The following is a 22680-nucleotide window of genomic DNA, read 5'->3' as shown; positions in this document are numbered from 1 at the left end:
CAAGACTCTGGCTGGATGACTTCCAAGCTTTACTTCCTCCTTGCAATTTCCTGGCAGTCCCGCTCTGATGTTAAATGAAACCTTTCCTCTTGGCAGAGCGTCCCAGTACGGGTGCACCAAAGCAACGCTCGCACATCCAAGTAATAACTGGAAGCTTCCTCCTCTCCTCCTTTTCCTCCCTCTCTTCCTTCCCTTCTATTCCCTCCCCTGTTTCTTCTGGGTTGGGGTTTTGCTTGGCCATCCGTCCCTCTTGGTCAGGTTCTCTGCTTTCCTCTGCACCTGTAATTTGCATGCATTTGTCCTTCTCTATGCACAATGCTGATGTTTTATTTTAATGCATTTGCATAATGCTCAGATCGGTTTTCTTCTGGCTTGGCTTTCTTCATGATCTCCTCTACAGAACATATGCTTGGGAGAAGGTGACCAAAACGCCTCCCGCCCTCCTTGGCTCTTTTATATTAACAGAACTCTTCAGAAGTTGTTCTCTCTCTCTCTCTCTCTCTCTCTCTCTCTCTCTCTCTCTCTCTCTCTCTCTCTCTCTCCACACACACACCCCATTGGAGCAAGTATTGAGCAATAAGTAAGTAATTTAGCCAGCTGTGAGTAGAACAGAGGCAGGCCGGCATCACAACAGGACTACTCAAACACTGAAAATTGGGACTACCTCAAGCAGATGGGACTAACCTGCCTCACCAAGATGGTTCCCAGCAAAATGTTCTTTGCTTCATAAATGACATCTCCATATTGTCAGTCTTACAAAACCAGGCTTTTCCATGATACATCTGGGGCCAGGACTATCCACAAACCACACAGGAGAACAGAGGAAGGACATGAATTCTGTTCTGGACAAACTTGACTCTTTGCAAAATTCCTCAACCTGCCCCCACCTTACTTAGCTTATAACTAATCCTCCCCTCAGTAGATTGTCCATAACATAAATGTTCCATTTTCCGGTGAGGGTTCCTTTCTCTTAGAATACCAACAGTCAGGCTTTGAGCATGTGCCATCAGCACATATAGGGACTTTTTTTTTTTTTTGCAGTTCCATAGCCTCAGAGAAATTAAAGAATGGATTCCAAGCAGCACAAGCAAGCTAGAGATTCCACTGGCTGCCTGGGGGAGAGAGGCAGCAGAAGAGGAAAGAGGAAGTTAGCTCTCTGAGATGGACGTCAACAAAGCTGGCAGCTACATTAGTGTAAGTCTGTCCAACTGCATGGTGGGAGGGCCTTCCCAGAGTGTGGAATGCCCTATGTGCCAGGAAGCCTCTCAGGCAAGCAGGCGCAGGATGTTGGCTAGTATCTGAAGACAAGGAGAAGGAGAAATGCTAAGCTAGAACTCAGAATTTGAGGTTTGCCAGGCAACCTGCATGCAATGGCATCAAGGGAGGGGCTTGGGCAGTGTATAGGCACACACCTTACTCACGGGCTTGTTCATCCTGTTTTCTTGTCATGTCTGCAGGTGTGTCGTGATTCTTTCCAAATTTTGGCTTTAAGCTGGTCATAGGTTGTAAAACAGGATCTGTTTCTTACCAAAGGTCTGGCCGAGGGAAGCACCTGCTGTCCACATCAAAAGGGTGCTCGGGCCACTGACCAAGCCATTTGGAAAGGGTTTTCTGTTCATCCACCAAGCTGTTCAAGCCAGAGGATGTTGACATTCCATTGTCCCCAAGAAGTCCCAGTATGGGAGGCACCTGCTGCCTACAGCAGGAAGGATGTTAAAGCCAGGGTTCATGCCGTTTGTTGAGGGGGCCGATGTAGATACTCACGCGGGCCAAATGGTGCTGGGATGCAGCTGGCGGCAAATGGCCCTTCTCGGGCTCTCCCTCCCGGCCTAGCAACACTATCTCACTTTCTCTCTGTTGTAGAGCTTCCTCCCAAATCCTTACTATGTCTTTGAATTCTTTCTTGGGCAGAGATCCTAATCTGGACCACACTTTCTGTTCTCTCCCCAGCTTTCAAAACGGCACCGTTTTACCGTCGGCAGATACACAACCTGGAAAGAGCTTCCTATTCTCCTGCAGTGTTGTTCAAAAGTTAAGAAAGTAGGGCTGGGGAGGGTTCCATCAGTAAGGTGTTTGCTGTACACCCTGAGGACCTGAGTTCAGGTCCTCAGCACCCATGTGAGAAGTCAGGTACATCAGTGCAAGGCTGCGATCCCAGACCTCAGGAGATGAGAAAGGAAGTCTCTGGGACTCAGTGGCCAATTGATCTTGCTTAAGCAATAAGATCCAGGTTGCGTAAGAGACCCTGCCACAAGGAAAAGAAAAGCCTAGAAGTGACTGAGGAAGGCATGTAATGTTAGTCTCTAGCCTACACACACATACACACACACACACACACACACACACACACACACACAAATACATACACACACATACATGAATGCACACACACATACACATTCATGTACACACATGCCTGCACATACCCCACACATATGCATACACACATACACATTCATGCACAGATATGTATGAACACACATGCACACGTGCACACACATACCATATACATATACCCTATACCATATACACATACCATATACATACACACGTATACCCTCATGTACATATATGCATCCACTCTACACAGATGCATACACACATACACAGCCATGCATAGACAAGTATGCACACACACACACACATACATACATGCATATATACACATATGTATGCACACACATGCACACACATCATATGTACATACACACACCACACATATACACACACATATGCATGCACCTGCACACATGCATATATAAACACATGTATGCACACACTCGTATATACACAACAGCCCATACACAGAATAAATAAATGCTATGAAACAGATTACTGTATGGTGAACTATGTCAGCCACACTCATTAGCAATTTTACCAAGTCATAGCACTAAGGAAGTCACAAACACACAGCTTCCTCCATGTGTACCAACTAAGACACAGCATGCTTTCCGAACAGACACAGGTAGAACTGAAACAAGAACCTTCCAACAGCTTCAGAACAGCAATCCCTACAGAGCGAGCCAATAGTAAGACGCAGAGACCCTTCAGGAGTTAAAATAACTTGGCTGGTCATGTTATAAAGCAAGTCATGTTTATTTTAGAAACTAAAAGCCTGTGAAAATACGATTTTAGAAGCTCAAACACAGCCTAGTAATTTCATTATGCATTTTGCATTTTGACAATGTAAGTGGAATTAGAATGAGTGTCCACAGCATTGTGGGGAGAAAACCCTGAAAGTATCCGAGTATGGTTACATTATCTGGTGTAAAATGGACATCAAATATAATAAGCATATAGTTCAACCCTGCTTTAAATATTATATTTAATTTAGGACACATAGAACATTGCCTACAACTTATGAAGTGGCTATGGTTTGAATGTAAACCCCCCCCCCGAGATTCCTGTATTTAATCACTTGTCTCCAGTTACTGACACTGTTTGGGAAGTTGTGGAATCTTGGGACATTGGGGATTTATCTGGAGGAAGCGTGTCCCTAGGGGAACAGAGAAACATGTCTTAAGTGAGTCTCTGGGGAAGGGATCTTGAGATTTATAGCCCAACCTCTTTCTGTTGAGATCTATAAACACAGCCAAATTCCTGCCACTGTAACCCAAGCTGCTTCTCCTGCCACCACCCGCCTTCCCGCCATGATGCATAGCCACCCTCAAAGCATAGCCAAGGTAATCCTTTCCACCATAAGTTGCTTCTTGTCGGGTGCTTGGTTGCAATGACGGGAAGGTAGCCAATAGGCAATGTTGGTACTGAGAAATAGCACTTCTACGATAAACTAACCATGTTCTTCTTAGACCTTGGGAACTGGCTTATGGGAGGAATGTGGAAGAGTTAGAAGCATTGCCCAAAGAAGTCCTAGAACACTGTGAGCAGAGCCAAATAGTCACATCTGGTGGCAATGTGTCAAACCAGACTGCCCGTGGGAGCACACGTAGCAAGGGGGAAGCCCCAAGGCTTCATAGCACATACTGAGCTACTGGCCATTCTCGTTAGTTTCTGGCTACATCTCACTCGTGTCCTGAGAATTTTAGGGAGGCTGAATCAACAATGACAGGCCAAGTGGTTTAGCAGAGTGAATTCCCACACAGCATAGCACTCGGGGTTGTGGCACGGTTATTCTCCGCAGCCTTTAGTCGGTTCTACTCATGAATTCTAACCAGAAAGCAGAGAACAAAAAGAGCAGCAAAAGACAAAAACGTGGTTGGTGAGGACAGGAGCACGAGGACCTTGAAGTTACGGGAGTGGTGCTGGGGCAAAGCACCAGTGACCGGTTCAGACAAGGGCTGACCAGGGAAGGGAGTGACTGGCAGGAAAGACCGTGTGCTTTTGACCCATGATTTTGACACAGCGGCTTCGTGCAGCGTAAACACACCTGTAACGTCCCTCTGGGCTGTTGGGTTTACCTCTTTTTTTTTTCTTTTTCTTTTTTTCGGAGCTGGGGACCGAACCCAGGGCCTTGCGTTTGCTAGGCAAGCGCTCTACCACTGAGCTAAATCCCCAACCCCTGGGTTTACCTCTTTAGTGTGTTGTTTGGTCTTACGTTAGTGCTTTGGCTATAAAATACTGTTCACGGCCTAGGCTTTCATTATAATCAACCCATAACGGAGGACCATCCTACAAGTGAGGGGCAACGCTCTTTACTTTGCCTGCGAAATGTTAGGAACACACACATCCTGGTCCAATACCTTCCCATTCTATCTCACCCCACCTCTCCCACCCCAATCCTGATTCCGCTGAGAAATACTCCCATAAGGAACACTCCTTAGGAACGTGGAGCTCCAAGAAAAGGCTCTACGAACCTTAAAAGGAGCCTGGAATTTTGTTCTAAGTACCTTGGAAAGTCATAGGAAGCTTTTATCCTCAGAAACAAAATAAGCAATTTGTTTCCCCCTTTCTTCACTCTGATGTGTATGCATACATGTATGTGCTCTCGTTCTCTCTTTCTCTCTCTCTCTCTTTCTCTCTCTCTCTCTCTCTCTCTCTCTCTCTCTCTCTCTCTCTCTCCCCGTGTGTGTATCTGTGTGTGTGCGTGTGTGTGTGTCTATGTGAGTGTGTGTGTGTGTATGTGCACACCTGTGCTCAGTGGCCAGAGATTGACATTCACTCTGAATCATTTTTCTATCATATTAACTGAATCAGGGTCTCCTTATCAAAACCAAGCTCACCAAAATGGTGGGTCTCACTAGCAAACTTGTTTTAGGAAGCCCTTGTCTCTCCCTTCCTACGCTGGAATTTCTGGCCAAGCTACCACACGTACCCAGCGTTTTCATGGGGTCAGAGGATGTGAACTCCCATGCACATTCTTGAACTGTGAGCACTTTCCTCACAGCCCCGATCAGCAATTTCATACTGCCCGGGTAATTAAATGAAGACTTTGGTTTGGTGTTTGCTTGTTTGAAGACAGGGTCATAGGAACTCACTATGGAGGATAGGCTGGCCTTGAACTCAGAGCTCTGCCTGCTTCTGTCACCTAAATACTGGATTAAAGGGCTATCCATGAAGATCTAAGTGCGGCTGAGGGGAGTGTGCAGGGAGGATTCTTGTACAAGTTTAGGGCAGGATTTCTTTTTTTTTTTTCTTTTTCTTTTTCTTTTTTTTCGGAGCTGGGGACCGAACCCAGGGCCTTGCGCTTGCTAGGCAAGCGCTCTACCGCTGAGCTAAATCCCCAGCCCCGGGGCAGGATTTCAACTCTTCCTTGACATCCTTCATACCTGCCGAATTGTCATGGGCCCCGGGTACGTAGGTACATGAAATCAGGCCTACAAACCAGATACTTCCCAGCGCAAGAAACTCATTTTAAAACCGCCCTTTAGTGCGCATACATTTGCTACTTACCACTGACAAAAGCAGGTTTACATACTAACAAGGAAGATGTGGGGTTTTTTTTTGTTTTGTTTTTTTTTTTATATATTTGCTACTTACTACTGACAAAAGCAGGTTTACATACTAACAAGGAAGATATGGTTTTTTTTTTTGTTTTGTTTTGTTTTTTACAAAAAAAAGTACATTTAGCAATAAAGGTGATGCTGTTGGGTGTGAAGCACCTCCGAAGGTTCTCGAAGCTGATCAATACTTTGATTTTATAATAGCCAATTCTGAGAACTACTTTGTATAAATCTGTAACACAGCGGCAGGAACACACTCAGGGCGTTCTGGAATTTGTACGCTCTATCACGATCTCAAGCCAAAATTTATTGAACAACTATGTCTATGGGACTTAGCCAGCACCTCGAACAACAATGTTAAAATCAATTTTAAATTCTCATACGATGCACTCCAAAGATATATTTGTTCAATACTCATATTGGAATGCCAGGAGAAAAACATTTAAAGCAGTTTTTCTCTGTAATTAAACCATTATGTTTTTGTAAGAACAGAAACCTATACATTAAGAATGAGGCAATTAATAATACCATACAACACTGGCAGCAGCTTGGTGGCATGGACTTTGCACAGCTGAGCGCTCTGTGGTCTAGCCCAGGCTGCAGCGAGGTGACATGATTCCACAGGGACAAGCACTGCCAGAAATGCCTTGCATTCATTAAACGTTTGACTTGGAATTTGTTTTCGGCCATTGCACATTTACAAACCCTTTTCTGATGCCAAATTTTTTGCAACCCCCACATTCAGTTGTGTGACCACTTATACGGTTATGACCCACAATGGGACAAGGGATTCAAGCCGCCTTAGCTAAGGTGGCAGACACAGATCTGAAAAGAAATGGACACACTGAGGGTGCGCTAAGAGTGGGTGCAGAGAGACTTACTGGGGGTTTGGGTGCGGGATGAGTTGCTTTAGCAACTGAATAAATGACAGTGGCCAACAGTGACTAAGAAAGAGAAGCTCACATTGTGTGTGAGTCCAGCTGTGCCCGTGTGAAGTTTGAGGTGACATTGGTGAGGAGAGACATGTCAACTTAGAGGGAGAAGTTTGCGAGAGGAATCCTGGCTACAGACTCTTCCGGGATCAACAGTACCCTGGAGGCATTGGGAGCCCAGGATTGACTGAAGAGTGCACATAACATTGGGAGAGAAGGTGGATGGAGGAGAGAAGGGCAGCCAGGACAGAGCCGTGGGGACCTAAACACTATTAAACAAAGCACTTCTCTATTAATTATTCCATTAAGAGCAACACTGACATTTCACACATTAATTTTAATGGGAATATTTAATGATTGATGACACTAGCTTTGGCTTATGGGTAGAAATTTTGGAACTAATTATACTCATTTTTCAAAGCTCGGGGATGCCCTCCTTTATGTATTTCAAATTATTTCCCGACATAGTGTATGGATATCATAATCATAGTATGCTATAAACATAGCAATTAATGTTTGCATCAAGGGCAGGCTTCTGTAGAAGGGGGTCTCGGGCTCACGTCCAACCAGAGGTGGCAGCTGACCGTCAGTAATCAGTATTTATCGGTCACCTACAGCACAGGGCTGGACTTTCTCACCTTCAAAGTCACTTAGATATTTTCTAAGGGTTTTGACGAGTTCTGTTTCCCAAGTCAAAGGAAATCCACAGAACTATGCATAACTTCCAGAGTATCCCTACGGCTTTGACATTGAAAATGACTGCTGTAAATTTTCAAACACACAGAGACAGGGACTGGGCGAAGAGATCTACTGCTGCACCAGTACAGCCTGACAGCACTATGGCTACTCTTCAATAGCTGTCGAGCAGGTAGGAGGTGTGACCAACAGGATTCAGTTATTCCTCGTCCTCGATACATTCACCCCGCTCCTCTTTGTATAGAAAACAAAGCTTCAACGGATCTGGAGAACTTTCCAGAAAACACTCAGGAGGAAGCGTGGGAGCCGGGGTCTGGATGGGGTCTCAGTACTCAAGGCATTTTCTCCTCCCTTCGCCTCTGCTTAGGAAATCCTAAGAGACGGAAGCTGGAGTCTGGAATAAATGTAGACCCCTTCCCCCACTTGAAAGACAGATTAATGCCACAATTCACTGACACTGGAGTCACGCTGGTTTGAACCTTAAAGCACTTTCCTGTCATATAGGGATTAACTTTAAGGAAATGTCTGAGTGATGTTACCCTTAATGCCTGTGCTAAAGCAGAGTTACCGAGTCCATAAATGTTAAATTCACTGACATCGTCTCCTAGCTGGGAGACAGTGGGACCTAAGCTGACTTAAGTATCTAACTATATTTAGACAAGAGCCAAGTGCAGGATGGGGCAAGAACATTGGTAGGGACAAGTTAATGGATCTTACTAGATACATGTGGGTTATTAATATATGATGACTGGTGTCAGTAGAATGTGCTGTGTACTTAGGCAGTCACCCAGGGCAAGGTGGCTGCCAGGTCACCTAGTTACGTACGGATCATACACTGCCAGAAGTCGAATAGAAGAGCTCCACGTCCTGATCAGAGGAGATAAGGTTACACAAACAAAATGAGTCCTTGCCTACAGAATGAGAGCGAGAATTTGGGACGTGAGACTGCGTGGAGAGTGAATAGCTTAAGAAACTGTGAAGGTGACACATTAAGGCCGCAAACGGCCACGTCAGTGGGATAAGAAGATGACTGGACCCTGGAAAGCTTGAGCCCCATGGCTTGGTGGGTTGATTCTGAAGTAGATGTGGGAGCAGGGCGTGCAGGGTCTATTGGAGTGTCTGTTCAAAATGGAACGGCCCAGGGCCAATTCAGAGACCGTCTCCAGCATTCATGAGGCCAGACTTTCTCCCCAATACCATATAAACAGAGCATAGTGACACACATCTGCAATCCCAGCATTTGGAAGGTGGACACAGGAGGGTCAGAAGTTCAAGGTCCTCCTTAGACACAGGGAGTTTCTGGCCTGTCTGAGATGTCTCAAAACCATTTTTTTGGGGAGTTGTTAATAATTTTCAAAAGTGTGAGCACCGGAATTTTTCACCCTGTGCTTTCTAACCGCAGGTGCAGTGTGACCAGCTGCCTCAGGTTCTGCCACCATGCCTTCTCATGGTGGACTGTGACCGACAACTGTGAGCCAAGAAAGTCCTCTTGCCTCAAGCTGCTTTTGTTCTGTATGACCACAGAAATGAGACAAGTAGGACAGGCGTGGTTACGGCAGGATGAAATCAAGCTATATAGCCACGCAGGCATCATTCCCACGGTGATCATTCTTTGATGGAACTTTCCCAGGGCTGCTTTGTCAACCCTCAGCTCCAGGAACTTGACTTCGCTCTTGTTCCCTGATCCCCAGTTCCAGCTGTGGGAATGGGAGGGGCAACAGGTTTATTGCCCACCTCAGCGATGCTCACACCTCTTGAGGACGCATGCTTTGTCAAGTGTGGGCTCCTTCCGCCCTCACAGCAGCCACTCTTCCAGTCTTCAGCGCAGCCTTTGTCCCTGTTCTGTGAGTGACTCTCCACAGAGACAGATCTCACAGCTGAGCTCGAGGCTCTTGACTAACACAACCTTTCTATCTCCTCATCTTCCAGCCCCTGGACTCTGCTCTCCATCTCTGCCTCCTCCTCACCAATAAACTTATTTATTTATTTTAGAACTCAAAAATACTTCTACTCCTTTCAGCTCAGACTTCCAAACTGTTACATGTTGGCTTTATGTACCATGGCCACCCTGTCCCCAGTGTAAGTTAATTGTCAATGTCACAAGATCTAGAATCACGAGGGAGATGGTCATATGAACCATATGCCTATAGGCGATTATATTGATGACTTAGTTTGGGTTTCATTGTTGTGAAGAGACACCATGACCAGGGCAACTCTTTCAAAGGAAAACATTTAATTGGGTCTGGCTTACAGTTTTAGAAGCTCAGTCTATTATCGTCATGATGGGAAGCAAGGCGGCCTACAGGCAGACATGGTCCTGGAGAAGGAGTTCTACGTCTGGAAGTCAGGCAGCAAGAAGCGAACGCCACACTGAACATGGGTTGAGCATCTGAGACTTCAAAGCCCTCACTGACACATTTGCTCCTACAAAGCCATCCACACCTACTCTAGCAAGGCCACACCTCCTAATAGTGCCATTCCCTATGACCCATTCAAACATATGTATCTACAAGGTCCACTCCTATTCAAACCACCACATTTGATTATGTCCATTGAGATGGGAAGACATGCCCACTGTGGGTGGCTTCATTCCCTGACAGGACTCCTGGATTGGATAAATACACACGCATTGCACATACCACCCTGTTCTTGATTGTGGATGCAGTGTGACCAGCTGCTACAAGCTCCTGCCTTGCCTTCCTCACCATGAAGAACCTGGGACTGTTTTCTCTCATAAGTTATTTTGTCAGTGTGTCTTATCACAGCAGTAGGAAAAGAAGCTAACTACTCCCAAAACTCATTGGTTAGTAAGGGCTCTGTAATTCCTAAGTATAAACCTATTCTGAGGCCCTGTCCTTCTCTGTTCTGTATTGGCCCTTCTGTAAAGCAAGGGGGACCAGAGCACAAAGATCCAGGCACCCATTCACTAGCGTCCTCCCTTTAGACTGTAAGCGCCTTGTTGACAGGATTTCTGACTGTTTCTTCTTTTAAAGGTAAATCTTCTCCCAAATACCAGCTAAACCCAAGCCCTTTCCCAGCCAGATGTTAAGGAGGTTTAAGCGTTTACTGGGAAGTTCTAAGGGCTTTGCATATGTTCAATGTCAAGATGATCTGAGATTAGCTTTTCTAAGAAGCTTTCTAATTCTATCAAGTGCGAGGCGGTGGGGAGCTCTCCAATTCTAATCCCCCACTACTGATTCTCAGCAAAAGTCCCCATCACCTTTGCCATCTTATGGAACCTCACTGTTTTTCTCGTTATCTAGACAAATAGTTGCTTTGATTTTCTCATTCCTTTAACAAAATATTTCCCAAAGACTTCCTCCCCAATCTCCTATGGCCAATGAGAATGCTTTTCATTAAGATTTTACTAGAATTCCATGAAATTGCCCTTAAACACAACGGGCATTTTTACGCATGGCAGTTGCACACTGCAGGGTCTCCAGGTCGGATGATCTTCCTGTTTTATCCAGCTCACTTTCAAGGCCCTAGCAGTGTAATCCTCAACTCACCTAATACCCAACTCACTAACTGTCCAACAGCCAGCAAGAGAACTCAAGGAAGGCAAAGGCAGCTATCCGCCTGCTTTGGAGAACTCTTTTTTTTTTTTTTTTTTTTTTTTTTTTGGTTCTTTTTTTTCGGAGCTGGGGACCGAACCCAGGGCCTTGCGCTTCCTAGGTAAGCGCTCTACCACTGAGCTAAATCCCCAGCCCCCTGAGCTAAATCCCCAGCCCCCTGAGCTAAATCCCCAGCCCCTGGAGAACTCTTACCCTGAGCTCTTTTGGACAATTTCTAGTTACACATCACAGTACATAATTTAACCATAATTTTATCTGCGCTCTTTATTTTTAGACAATTTCCAGTAATATATCATGGTATAATTTAAAGGTAACTTTGCTTATCCCCGTTGGCCATTTTCATAGTCTGGTGATGCACGTGTGTGTGTGTGTGTGTGTGTGTGTGCGTGCGTGTGTGTGTGTGTGCGTGCGTGTGTGTGTGCGTGCATGTGTGTGTGCGTGTGCATGTTCACGTGGAGCCTAAGGTTGACATCAGGAATCATTCTCGATCATTCTTCCACCTTATCGAGGCAGGGTCTCCACAGTCGATTTGCTCTGGGGAAGGAGTCCCTGTCTCTGTTTTCTCAGGCTGGAATTACAGGTGGGCTGATACAAGAAATGGACTACAGAAGACTCAAGAACGGTGGCTCTTGTATTTTGACACTTACATTTCTAAGGTATTCTTAACTTTAGCTGAATGATCCCCACACCAACCTGTGATGACTTTGATCTCCTTTCAGTGAATGTGCAGGGAGAGGTCCAGCAAAGACGGACAGGAAACTATCACAGCACAGGTTCCCTGGCCCAGGCTCTCTCGCTGTTGACGATCTTGGGGGCAATAATAGAAGATAGAAATGTTGGCCTGGTCACTGTTTAGGGGAGGTATTTTGTAGTTTCAGGGGAGTAAGACATTCTTTTCTTTAAAGTCGATTCCAAATGGTGGGAGGCAGTAGATCCTGAAATTTTGGGTTGTGAACCAAGTCCAGGGAAGAATATAGGGAGAAACAGTGGCATCTACATGGCTAGATAATGACCTCAAATTGTTTATTTTTGTTCTTTTTTTTTTTGTTGTTCTTTTTTTTTCGGAGCTGGGGACCGAACCCAGGGCCTTGCGCTTCCTAGGCAAGCGCTCTACCACTAAGCTAAATCCCCAACCCCCAAATTGTTTATTTTTAAATAAGTTTTAAAAAATGTTCTTGGTGGACCTGGGTGGTGGTTGGCACATGCACTTGGAAGGCAGAGGGAGGCAAATTTCTGAGTCCAGCGTGGTCTACAGAGCGAGTTCCAGTACACCCAGGGCTGAGAGAGAAACCCTATCTTGAAAACAAGCTTTTTTTTTTTTTGATGGGAGAAAGAAAACCATCCCTATCCCAATAAAACTGCACCGAGGTCATCATTTTCTCCTGTGCAGCCTCCATTTTCAGCCTCCTTGGCTACATTCTCCCATGGCTACCCTATGTGTGCACCTTTAGTTCCCAAATCGACTCTTCTGGTTAACCGAGATGGCCACCCATCAGTAACTGTGCTGCTGTGCCCTTACATTAAACATTTCTACATCTGTGGGCTGGGAAGACAGCTCAGTGGGTAATGGTGTTTGCCCGTCAACCCTGTGACCTCAGTTTAATCTCTGAAACCCACACCATGGGAGGAAGGACCCAGGGCACGAGCCACCCTCTCACCTGCCCAGGCGGACCATGGTACACACCCCACCCTCAAGTTATTGCTTTCAAGTCTACATGTTTAGTTTTTCTCTAATTTTTCCAGTTTAATGTTTCCTTTCTCTTCCGATTCCAAACCACTGTCTCAGCAGTTCAGGCGCATGGCTTCACTTCAGTAACGCAGCTTTTGTACTCAGACAGTACTCAAAAGAACACTGCATCTTGACTGATTTTAACATGCAAAGAAAAAAAATGACACATTTTTAATCAAAGTAAGCAATAATGACAGGTTTTATTTAAAAATTTCCAGTAGAGAAAAACCCTGCTAGTGTTGGAATAAAAGAACTCGCTGTATAAGAGAAAAGGAGAATAGAAAACTTCAACAGAAGAAAACCAAATAGTACAAAAAAAATGAAACAAAATTAAAAAAAAAAAACTTTGAAATGGATTCTGATAGAGATCTTCTTCAAACCTGCGAATAATGAACAGAGTTACCAGGTTTGGCAAACAATTTATTTGAAAAATCAAAGCCTATGTCTGTATTGTAAACGCCATAAGAACTGCTCGTTAAATCCACGCTTTTCATGTTCCGGGAACTGGGACGCAGAGCCAGTCCGTTTGCGAACAGAAGGAATTACTCATTTGCCCTTACAGTTAGAGGAATTAACCAGCTGCTTAACTGCATTGTGGAGCGGATGAGACAGCAGAAAAGAAAGGAAGAAAAGCCAGGTAAAACTCTAAAAAACCTGAAACACAGCAAAGTCCGACACCAGCTTGTCCGTTTAAGGCAACAGGCTGGGCTTTACGGCAATGTCTACATTTGCAGCTGTCGTTTTTCCTCCCCGACCCCGCCCCTCAGATACTGTGTAGACCCACTAGCCATTTGGACTATTCATAACCTCCAAGTATTCTGTATATACATATTTAGCAAAGGGCATATGCCTGACGTCATCCTGACAGCAATACAGTCAGCATACAGCTTCAGAAAGGTTACTACGCATGGCATAACAATTAACCTTTACTTTAAAACAAACAAAAAAACCCATTCATTTCTAAACAAATAGTTTTAAAATATTAAGAAAACCCATGAGAGGATGATCAGCGTGGGCTCCGAGCCTGATGAGAGCCCACTCCATAAAGATGATCGGCGCCAACCTTCTGCCAACACCCCACACAAAAGGATTGCTTAGGGCCTTTTTTTTTGCTTTTTTCCTAATAGATAATTTGCCCCTGGCTTGGCCATCTCTTTTCTAACTATTCACAAAGTCCTGCTAAAAGTCAGCATTTTAGTTGATTTTACAACAGAATGTCACAATGTAAACTAAGCGGGTTCTTGATATCAACAGCTTGTTACCAAGGCCTGTCAGCTTCTCCATCCAACGGTTGGTCACAGAGGTCAAGTATCACGGCTCCTTTACAGCTCCCCATCCTGTCTGACTTCTCCGTCCTTCAAGTACATGCAAGGCCCAATAGTTTGCAAGAGACAGAAGCCGAGGGCCCTTTAAGACACCGACGAAATAGGGTTGTGGGGCGAACCCATCTGGGTAAGGACTTTATCCAGCCACTGGAGAGGGCCATGCAGGTGTATCTCAATCCAGCAGGGGGTGCTAGTGACATCCTGCCGGTGGTACTCCGCTCCCCAGCCCTAGGAAAAAGAAAGCACACTGGGAATCACTGAACTCCTTCATCTCAGCGGTTCAGTAGAAAGTTATGTGATCAGTTCCTAGGAGCCGGTTTGTACTCATGGTTATCCCCTACAAGAAAAACACGCCGCCACGCATGCCTGCGGGACTCAGTCATTTTTGGGATACACGCTGACCACTCAAAGTCTATCCAAGGACCCCCAGATTACCCGTTTTGTTGGGTATGGTGGTACACATCTTTAATCCCAGCAGTGAGACCTTGTTCCAAACAAACAAACAAACAAACAAACAAACAAACATTGCTGGTCTTTGATTCTTAAAACTTTAACATAAATTCAACAGCTGACTGAATAAAAATATTTTAAATATCTATTTCCTATTATGTTAAAACTTTACTTTTTTCTTTTATTGGGTTTTTTTTTTAATTTACTACTTACTTATTTTTCAAAGACAAATTCTTACTATGTAACTCTGACTGCCCTGGGACGTCCTATGTATACCAGACGAGCCGGCCTCAAGCTCCGAGACCCACCTGCCTCTGATTTCTGAGCCCTGGGGTTAAAGGCTACGTCGTCAGCTACGTCGTCAAGCTTTTTTGTGGTTGTTTTGGGGGTTTGTTGTTGTCGTTGTTTTAAAATTTATTTAAAATGTATATATGTGCCAGTTTGAATAGATATTTATCTTTGAATGCTGAGTGTGAGGCATATCCGAACCCCTGGTGCTGGAGTTACAGGCTGTTGTGAGCCATCTCAGCTGGGTGCTAGGAACCGAACCCAGGACCTCTGCCAGCACACTACACACTCCTACCTGAGTAATACCTTGCCCCTGTATTTGCGTGTGTGTGTGTGCGCGCGCGTGCGTGCGTGTGTTCATACCTGGGGAGGTCAGGGGTCAACACTGGCTGTCTTCCTCAATCATACCCCACTGTATCTTCTGACACAAGGCCACTTGAACGTGGGGGCTTTTGCCAATTAGGCTAGACTGATGGTCAGTCAGTGTAAGAGGTCCTATCTCTGCTGTCTCCTAAGATGGGATTATCAGTGTACCCAGCTTTTTTTTAAATTGTTGCACATATGTGTGTGCATGCACTCCAGTGTGCATGTGGAGGTTGGTGCACAGCTGTGCGCTCAGTTCCTTTTCCCTTCTGCCCTTACTTATGCTCTGTTGCAATTTCTCTAGAGATAAAAGCTTCCATGTAAGAGGAAAGGATTTGATTGGCAACCGTTCTAAGGGGAGGTGAAATACCCCACCCTATAGGCAAACTCTTTAAAATTCGAGAAGCAAACTACACAAGAGCTTTAGGAAGTCCTATGAAACGGACCAGATTCACTAGGCCCCTTTCTCCCCAAGCTGACATGAACATTACAGATTGCTCAGACGGGCTGGGCTCCAAGGAAGACAGGCGAGCTAAGCTGCCTAGAAGGGGCTCAGACCAAGTGAGCTTCCGGGAAGGCCCTCTCTAGCCTGTTGAGCTGCAGTGAGCTCTAGTCCCCACGCTTGTGAGCATCACCCATGCTAGGGGAACTTTTGATGACATGAGCTGTCTTTGACTCACTTCTGTTCCTGTAAGTAACCCTAATAAAACTCAGTGGCTCCCCAAATCGGACTTCAGTGGTATTCATATTTTGATCTGTCACTGGCTCCCTATCTGGGGTGGGTAGATGTTTATTTAGGTCTCCCCAGAACAGCATCATGCAACAGCAATGCGACCTACAGGGACTGAACTCGGGTTGCTAGGCTTGTGTACCCAGTCCCAGCTGGCTGCAAACTTGTAGCAATCCTTGGGCCTTGACCTCCTCTATGCTGGAATTACAAGTGTAGGGCACTGTGCCTGGCTCCCCTCTGTCCGTTTTTGTGGCACTGGGGATAAAACCCAAGGCTTCTCACGTAAGCAGTACATTCCACCACTAAGCCCTGTTAGAGCTGTCACTCCATTCTCTCCTTACCCTAAATAAACGCAGAAAGGGTGGTGCCAGACAGACTGCTATTGTTTCTTCCCCACTTTGGCAGATAAAACTCTACCTGTCAACCACACAATCTCTTGATTTTTCAGTCTCAGGGGAAACTGAAGGATAGCGGCTACGACACCCCAAAATTCTTACGACACCTCGTCACTGTCTGGAAGTGACAGGCTTCCACCACTCATGTGGTCAGGGTGGTTGGCTACAGGAATTGGAATGACAAATTAGGACACCAATGCTCCACAGACATCACCATGAGAGCCTGTGAGGTCAACAGGACGTCCCTGAAATCCTAGCACTAGTCGGAGGCTGAGGCAGGAGGACTGTGAATGATACAAAGTCAGTCCGGCTACATTGAGTTTGAGGCTAACCTGAGTTACTCAGGGAGACCCTCTCTTAAAAATTTTGTACAAAAATGGTGTCGGTGTCAATAAAAAGAATCAAAATAATTTCTAATTAATCCTTGTTTGCAAAGAATTATGGCTACTAGGGTCTCTGGTACATACCTTTCTCTAGCAATTTTTTTTTCTTTTTCTTTTTTTCGGAGCTGGGGACGGAACCCAGGGCCTTGCGTTTGCTAGGTAAGCGCTCTACCACTGAGCTAAATCCCCAACCCCTTTCTCTAGCAATTTTAAGAAACATATCTGAATGAGAACTTTTAAAACAAAGTTGGGTCACGTGAACTCCACCCGTGAACTTGCATGCACGTCCCTGGGTTTGCACATTCAACAGCTACAGCTGCCATGCAGGTCTGTGTCTTTAGAAAGTGAGTTTTTTGAAGACAGGGGCTGACATCTGACTTTCAATCGGTCATGAGGCAGAAGTTCCACACATACTTTCTGGGCCAGACTGATTTGGGTTTATCAGGAACAGTTTTATATTAACACCAAAAACGATCATTTGGACCCCGCCTGATAATGCTGGCAAGTTCCTTAGTATCACTCATCCCTTACAGAGAGTGTGCGTGCGAGCTTTTGTTACGAGCATTTGACTTCTTGTTATATGGGGTCTGTTATTTATAGGTCGCTAAGCATTAAATGAGATTTATTTTTTATTATGTGCATTTGGGGGTGTCCATGTGCACGTGTATGTAGGTACCCATGGAAAACAAAAGAAGTTAAGGTGTTTGAGTTTTGGAGATGGTGCTAGAAGCAGTTATGAGCTGCCGGATGTGGAAGATCAGAACAGGATTCTGGTCCTCTATAAGAGCACCTCTAGCCCATTACCAGCTTTGGAGTAGTAAGATTTGTCTATCCTAAGTTCCCAGCCACATCCATCCTCGCTTGCACAGTTGCCTCGCTAGTCAGTATTAAATTCTTTTATGTTCCATTACTAATAAAGCCACAGGAGGCCATATGCATCCTGATGCTAGAGGTTTTAGAAGTGTTTTTCCCCTCTTTGTATTCTTTTCAGAATAGTGGTAAAATATCTGCAGAAAGAATGAAGTCAATAAATTTTGAATTGCAGTTTTGGGCTGGAGAGATGTCTTAGCAGAGCACTTGCTGCCCCACCAGAGAACCTGAGTTTGGTTCCAGGCACCCGTGACTGCTCACAGTAGCTTATAACTCCTGCTACGAGAGCTCTGACACCCTCTGTGGCCTCCAGCAGCACACACACACGTTTTGGTCATAAATATACACACTGATATGAATAAAAAAAACTTTTAAATACCTTAGTGTAAATAAATGTTTTTAGTTGTACAAAAGTAACATTTAACTGTTAGTGTGATCAGTAGGAAACAGATGCCAAGGAGATAGCTTATTGGAGTCAAAACTTCTTCAAGAATTCAATAATCACAGCCCACCAAGGAACCTCAGGCACGGTTACCAAAGGCCCAGATCCATCCAGCCCTACAGACCATGAGGAGGTCTGAGAACAACCCATGTCTCCACCACAGTCCAAACACCCCCGCTCTCAAGGGTTCTTTCTTCCAAACAAAAACCACTTTGGCAAGAAGCTGGTCTCATTTTGTAAATCGCCTGAGCCAAAATGCTTGAGTCAAAAATTAAATGGTGCCTGTGAAAAATGAACAAGGACAGGCTCCGTGGTTGTATTTGCACACACTATACAGGTCAACTTCTTTAAGGGGTAAAAAAAGGCCTCCTTTAATATTAAAGAGGTGCCACATTCAGCTAAGGCGGGGAAGGGTGCCTTTGATCTGGGTGATGATGGGCAGAGCACAGCTCTGGAATCACCCGGTGATGAACCGCTAAACAGGCCCGGCGAGAAGTCACAGAGCTTTTGAAGACTGCACATGAAAGACGACTGCCTCGCCCAGGTTTGTAATTAGCGCTCTTCCTCAAGGTAAAGCGGGATAAAGACTTATCTTCGAGGCTTCAGAGACAAGGTGGTTGCTAGAATGTGCTGTCATCAGATGTGCCCTTTTTAAAAAACATTTCATTGGCATCAAAAAAATTTTTCAATTTTAGTGGCAGAAGAGGACTGAGGAGATATCTGTGATAAGCAATGACTCCTTTTTTTGATATCACACAATTCTCTTGGAACCAGGGCCTTGCTAACTTTTCAATTATACACAAAACACATAATTTACTAGAAATACATTTTAACGAAAAGCATCTGATCAACTAAAAAGAATTTCCAGTATAAATACATCTTTCACTATTTTTTTTTTACATCTATTTACTGCCCTCCCAGCCCTGTGTGTGTGTACATGTGGAGGTCAGAAAACAACCTGTAGGAGTTGGCTCTCTCTTTCTACCATGTGGGTCCCAGGAATCAAACTGCTGAAGGCACCTAAACGGTCATGCGCTGACCACAGATCCACAGCCAGTAGGCACCGGCATCCTGTGCATTCAGCCCACAGCCAGTAGGCACCGGCATCCTGTGCATTCAGCCCACAGCCAGTAGGCACCGGCATCCTGTGCATTCAGCCCACAGCCAGTAGGCACCAGCATCCTGTGAACTCAGAGCTAAGAGCAAAGAACAGGAGGAAGAAAGCTGATCTCACAGGACGGCCATGCATTTAAGCTACTTGTTGAATACATAGCATTCCCTATGCTATGACAGCAGCTATGGGGCTGGGGACATAGTGCAGTGGGGAGAGTACTGGCCTAGTGTCCCAGAGACCCCACAATGGGGCAATGGCAGCACACAGGTCAGGAAGCCTAGCCACTCTGGACACAGAGCTGACACACCTCCCCAGTGCCATCGACCCAGCTGCCTGGGCAATGTCAGACCCTCTCTCTAGCAACAGAGGTCTGACCAGGGCCAGCAAGATGGCTCAGCTGGGTAAAGGTGCCTGCCCCCAAGCCTGGGGATCTGAGTTCTATCCCTGGGACCCACACGGTGAGAGATTACATCGCTATGTTCCAAAGACAATTTTTTGGACACTGACCCTCTTGTAGAGGTTTGAAAAAGGAAGATACACCAAGAAGGCACAGATTCATATTCTGCGAGAGAGTGTGTACGTGTGTGGTGGAAGCATGTGCATGTGTGTATGCAGAGTGTTTGTGGTGGGGTAAGCATGTATGTGTGTGTGGGAGCATGTGTGTGTGTAATGGAGGGAGTGTGTATGTTTATGTGTGGAGTGTGTATGCGTGGTTGTGTGTGTGTGGTTGTGTGTGTGTAATGGAGGGAGTGTGTGTGGTTGTGTGTGTGTAATGGAGGGAGTGTGTATGTTTGTGTGTGGTGGTGTGTCTGTGGTTCTGTGTGTGTGTGTGTGTGCAGCGTGTTTGTGGTGGGGGAAGCACAGATGTGTGTGTGAGCATCTGTGTGTAATGGAGGGAGTGTGTAAGTTTATGTGTGGAGTGTGTATGCGTGGTTGTGTGTGTGGTTTTGTGTGTAGAGTGTGTGGTTGTGTGTATGTTTGTGTGTGTGTGTGTGGTTGTATGTGTTGTTGTGTGGTTTTGTGTGTGTGTGGTGGTGTGTGTGTGGTTGTGTGTGCATGTGTGGGTGTATGTATGTTTGTGTGTATGTGTGTGGTTGTGTGTGCGTATGTGTGTGTCCAGCCTGAATGAGATGGGTGGGCACTGCTCACCTTCACGAAGCTCATTCGAATAGTGCACATTTTGGTGAGTTCATACACTGTCTCGAACCCATGGTTCACAGACTGCGCCAGTAGCTGAGCGAACTCTTGGTTGTTGAAGATTTTCAAGCTGCACCCGCTGGGGATCTTGCAGACCGTGGTGGGATGAAAGCCATGGTGGTAGTTGCAGTTCCGACTCTGCACGAAGATGCTGCTGTCACTGAGGCACTCCGCATACACCTCTCCTCCGACGTAATAAAGGTGGACTCCTGTGAGAGACAGAGACAGACCGAGTCAGCCGGCTGTTATCTGGATGACAGGTGCCCTGGCAGTCAGGCTGGGCTGCTCTGACAAATCTCTGAGTTAACTATGCTACCCTTGTGTCAGTCAGCATGTTCAGGAAATAACAAAGTCTCTCAAAAATAATAAAGTATAACACTTTCATTTCAGTAAGTATTTAATGTCCCACTTGGCCAGGGTTGAAAGTATATCTGTGCTCTAAAAATAGAGTGCAGTAGGACCTAGAGTTCACTGGGGCATCCTGTGTGTTTAAAGTCCCCTGCATTTATGCCAGGGCTAAATTGTTCAGAAAACTTCAGAGAGATGGAAGCGATGATCAGTAAACACGGAGGGATGAAACCCGGGAGGAAGAAGTCCTACTGGGGGCTGAAAGGTGGGAGGTCCAGCTAAAAACAAAAGCTTCAGAAATAGGAAAAAAGGCGCGCGCGCGCGTGTGTGTGAAATAGAAGCTCACCAAAATAACCACTACAAACAATGCCTGAAAACGTCTCCCAGCTTAGAATGAATGCCAGCACCCCACCTTGAAGGTGGGGAGGAGGGCTCAGCGGCCTGAATCCTTTCCTGCTGAAGGTGGGGGAATCAATCCTGCAAAGCTGCCCTCTGGATGCCACGTGACTCCCGTCACACAGGAAGTGATTAAAAACAGGGAGAAGGAAAGCCCTCAAAGCCTCCGAGGGGGAACAAGCACCCAGCAAAAGTGGTGTGGCTCCAAACCTTGTCCATGCCTGGGGCACGGCGCTACCGTGACTGTCCGAGGAAACGCCATGCGGCATCTCTACCGATACATAGGGCTAGAAAACTACGGAAAAGAAAAGAAACTTTCTTCCTGGTAATAAAGATGACTTCTCATCTTAGAAAATCAAGGCAGGGTGTGAAACCGTAAAGAATGGAAAATACTAACAGTGCTTCAGTGACAGAAAACAATGCTTATGAGCGTGCATACACTGTGTTGATTTTGCAATCAGGAAAGCTTCTGAGAAACTTTTAAACCTCTGCCTGACTGCCCTGCTATCAACCAGTCACCAGTGTGGCAATAACTTTCTATTCCTGCAGTCATGACAAATGTCACTATCCGTAAGAGAGTCCTGGAAGTTAAATGGCTCCATAGAAGGCCTTGGAATCAGGTGGCCAGACAACTTTTCAGGACGCTCATGTTGGTTTATACCCACAACGGCACTGTGGGCGCGCCGTTCATCTGACCCACATCAGCGCTGATCCAGAGCAAAGTGTTTGCAGCTGGAAAATAATACAATTGTCTTAAATTTGCACGTGGGGCTGGGTGTGCACTCCGGCTTGGTGGCCATTCGAGTGTCTCCTGTGAATTCACTGCCTTTACGGCTCATCTATTTATCCTGCTGTGGTTGTGGGGTTTTTATTATTTTTTATGAGTTGTGGGTTCCAGGCCAGATATAAATAATTTATCTTGTGTTTTCCTGTAATTCCTTTTCTTTCAATCTTATTCATTCTATACACGTGTGTGCATAGACAGAGCGACAGATGAGACAGCGATATATGTTTTAACCTAGAGTAGTTGAATTTTTATTTTTGTTGATGTAAATAACGACCTTTCAGATCAATATGTTTTCATAGAGCTTCTTTGTCTGCCTCGTTACAGATACACACGCACTCATTCCCATGTGTGGTGTGTGGTGCAGGACCATTAGGGAAGGCTACTGACCTGATGCCAACACCCGACATCGGCTCCCATGCCCACTACAGTACGAGTCTAATTTACTTTGCTGTTTTCTCCACCTGCTGATTGACTTACTTGTAATTCTTACAAGCCCTAATGTCAGAATTTTTTCTTTACTCGTCCATCCGTTATTATTTTTAACCATTCTTATTAACCTTTCCAAGTAATCGTGGCATCACATTTTAAGTCACAAAACAATATAGAAAGAATTACTGTCTGCTTCAAAGCTTTCACAGTATTCAGCCATTCCTTTATGGACCAAAGGCTACCTGTATATACAGTTTTCTCTCTCTCTTTGTATAGCCCTGGAAGGAGGTGTCAGGAGAGATAGGCTTTGAGAGTTTAAAGGCTTGTACCA

The 22680-nt window shown here is 45.4% G+C and overlaps 1 protein-coding gene across 6 annotated transcripts in view; it reads right to left on the bottom strand.

Annotated features, from left to right (window-relative positions):
- Positions 1 to 13013: 13013 nt before the first annotated feature.
- Smad1 (SMAD family member 1) overlaps positions 13014 to 22680 on the bottom strand; it is a 60114-nt gene continuing 50447 nt past the window's right edge. For all 6 annotated transcript variants that reach the window (XM_087593939.1, XM_087593941.1, NM_013130.3 and 3 more), the window contains 2 exon segments: positions 20342 to 20598; positions 13014 to 14385 (listed from right to left, as the gene is read on the bottom strand). In XM_087593939.1, the coding sequence (XP_087450065.1) occupies positions 14242 to 14385; positions 20342 to 20598 (401 nt within the window). In that variant the 3' untranslated portion in view covers positions 13014 to 14241.

The sequence above is a fragment of the Rattus norvegicus genome, chromosome 19, assembly GCF_021556685.1.
Source record: "Rattus norvegicus strain SHRSP/BbbUtx chromosome 19, alternate assembly SHRSP_T2T, whole genome shotgun sequence".
Taxonomy (NCBI): domain Eukaryota; kingdom Metazoa; phylum Chordata; class Mammalia; order Rodentia; family Muridae; genus Rattus; species Rattus norvegicus.
This window is presented reverse-complemented; position numbering and strand designations above follow the sequence as displayed.